Consider the following 2,901-nt stretch of genomic DNA (forward strand, 5'->3'; position numbering starts at 1 on the left):
GGCCACTCCTTCTTACAGTCATCTTGGCTGAGAAGCAAACGTTTCGTGTTGAATGGGAAGTCTGTAGGGATGAGTGCATGCAAGAATGGAGGAAGGATTGAAGAGGGGGATGATTGAGAATTTGAAGGGAGGCTGGGAGGTAGGGAGGGAGGGATGGATGGATGGATGGATGGATGGATGGATGGATGGATGGATGGATGGATGGATGGAATGGTGCTTGGATAAATTTGTGCTGAGAGCACAACCGTTGGTTGGATGAATGTTGTTTTTGTTGTTGTGTGGGTGGAGGATTGCTAGTGAGGAAGTTTCATCATTAATTATTATCTCTGTATTGCTGCTGCAGCTCCAGTAGAGAAGGAACCACCTTCCCCGCCACGCCTGGGTGAGCTGACAGCATCCCACGTCAGCCCCGACTCCGTGCAGCTGGAATGGAGCGTCCCCACGGGCTCCTTTGACTCCTTCACGGTGCAGTACAAGGATGCACAAGGCCAGCCGCAGGTGGTGCCCGTGGACGGTGGGTCGCGCTCCGTGACCGTGCCCGGGCTGTCGCCATCCCGCCGCTACAAGTTCAACCTGTACGGGGTGTGGGGGCGGAAACGGCTGGGCCCCGTCTCCACTGATGCCATCACAGGTGAGGGCAGGAATTGGCACCTGCTGGGTTCTGGGTTTCCTGGAGATAGGAAGTGAAACATGGCCTGTGCTGGGGATCTTGATTTCCTCTGGCAGCGGGATGAGCTGTTGCGTGCCTTTATTCGGGAAGGATCCGTGAAACGTTCTGCTTAAGCCTGAAGGGACCGGTGGGGAATGGAAGGAGTGATGGCTGCTTGTATAACATTGTGGCTGTTGGAGTGTTTGTTTGAATGGATGGGCAGATAGATGAAGGAATGTAAGGATGGATGGATGGATACTTTAGGAATAGGTGGATGGATGAAGAATGTGTAGGTAGATCCTTGGTGCACTGGTACAGTGGATGGATATGTTCACAGATGAATTAGATAATTCTTGGATGGAAGAAGGAGTAAGTGTTGCTTGCTGTGTTGAACGGAACATGGGGCTGCGTAGAGAAATGAGTGGAGAGAAGTACAGAGAGAATCCTTGTCTGAATGGTGGGCCAGTGACCTGGATGTCTGGATGGTGGTGGTGTGAAGGAATGGCAGTAGGGTGAGATGGTTCAAGTGAGGAGAAGACTGAGAATGGATGGAAAAGGGAACATAGAAAGAGACGGTGTTTGGATGGATGGACGTATGAATGGTGGGATGTGACTGCTGGGCAGGACCGTGCTTTTATCCTGCACTGTGTCCTCTGTATTGCAGCTGCAGAAGAGGTGGAGGAGCAAGCGCCATCCCAGCCACGCCTCGGAGAGCTGACAGCATCCCATGTCAGCCCCAACTCGGTGCAACTGGAATGGAGCGTCCCCGAGGGCACCTTTGACTCCTTCACAGTGCAGTACATAGACGTGCAAGGCCAGGCGCAGGAGCTGCACTTGGAGAGTGGGTCCCGCACGGTGACCGTGTCTGGTCTGCTGCCGTCCCACCCCTACAAGTTCAACCTGTATGGGCTGTGGGGGCAGACACGTCTGGGCCCCATCTCCACTGACACCGTCACCGGTGAGGGCCCCCGCATGCTGCACCTCTCTGGGCCTTGAGCTTGGCGCGTGGCGTGAGCAGTGTGATGGGCTGTGCTGGTGCCTGGAGTCTGAATGCAAATGGAAACGTTCTGTGGCAAAGAGTGGGCACGTAGGGAGGGATGGGAGGAGTGTGGGGTAGTGATCAGTGGAGAGGATTTGGTTGCGTGGATGGCGTTACGGATGGAAGGTGTGTTGGGTGGGTTAGGATAACTTTTTGATCAGGCCAGGTGGATGTTTGTGTGAATGGTTGGTAAGCTGTTGAACACGTGGATAGTAGGATGGGTGGACATGGACTTTGTGCTGCAGCTGCCGCGCCAGTAGAGGAGGAACCACCTTCCCCACCACGCCTGGGTGAGCTGACGGCATCCCACGTCAGCCCCGACTCCGTGCAGCTGGAATGGAGCGTCCCCGCGGGCTCCTTTGACTCCTTCACGGTGCAGTACAAGGATGCACAAGGCCAGCCGCAGGTGGTGCCCGTGGACGGTGGGTCGCGCTCCGTGACCGTGCCCGGGCTGTCGCCGTCCCGCCGCTACAAGTTCAACCTGTACGGGGTGTGGGGGCGGAAACGGCTGGGCCCCATCTCCACTGATGCCGTCACAGGTGAGGATGCTGTGTGCTCCATCCATGTCCTGAGGCTGACAGTGGAATTGGCCTATGGCCGGAAACGTTTAAGGCCACTCCTTCTTACAGTCATCTTGGCTGAGAAGCAAACGTTTCGTGTTGAATGGGTAGTCTGTAGGGATGAGTGCGTGCAAGATTGGAGGAAGAATTGAAGCGGGGATGATTGAGAATTTGAAGGGAGGTAGGAAGGGATGGATGGATGGATGGTTGGATGGATGGATGGATGGATGGAATGGTGCTTGGATAAATTTGTGCTGAGAGCACAACCGTTGGTTGGATGAATGTTGTTTTTGTTGTTGTGTGGATGGAGGATTGCTATTGAGGAAGTTTCATCATTAATTATTATCTCTGTATTGCTGCTGCAGCTCCAGTAGAGAAGGAACCACCTTCCCCACCACGCCTGGGTGAGCTGACGGCATCCCACGTCAGCCCCGACTCGGTGCAGCTGGAATGGAGTGTCCCCGCGGGCTCCTTTGACTCCTTCACGGTGCAGTACAAGGATGCACAAGGCCAGCCGCAGGTGGTGCCCGTGGACGGTGGGTCGCGCTCCGTGACCGTGCCCGGGCTGTCGCCGTCCCGCCGCTACAGTTCAACCTGTACGGGGTGTGGGGGCGGAACGGCTGGGCCCCGTCTCCACTGATGCCGTCACAGGT

At 55.7% G+C, this 2,901-nt stretch overlaps 1 protein-coding gene across 1 annotated transcript in view; it reads left to right on the plus strand.

The window, feature by feature from the left end:
• LOC104913619 (tenascin-X) overlaps positions 1-2,901 on the plus strand; it is a 28,699-nt gene that overhangs the window by 6,484 nt on the left and 19,314 nt on the right. Inside the window, 6 exon segments of the mRNA XM_031556049.1 lie at positions 388-631; positions 1,314-1,607; positions 1,934-2,227; positions 2,614-2,823; positions 2,826-2,861; positions 2,864-2,899. Of these exon segments, the coding sequence (XP_031411909.1) occupies positions 388-631; positions 1,314-1,607; positions 1,934-2,227; positions 2,614-2,823; positions 2,826-2,861; positions 2,864-2,899 (1,114 nt within the window).

Source organism: Meleagris gallopavo, chromosome 18, assembly GCF_000146605.3.
Source record: "Meleagris gallopavo isolate NT-WF06-2002-E0010 breed Aviagen turkey brand Nicholas breeding stock chromosome 18, Turkey_5.1, whole genome shotgun sequence".
Lineage (NCBI taxonomy): Eukaryota > Metazoa > Chordata > Aves > Galliformes > Phasianidae > Meleagris > Meleagris gallopavo.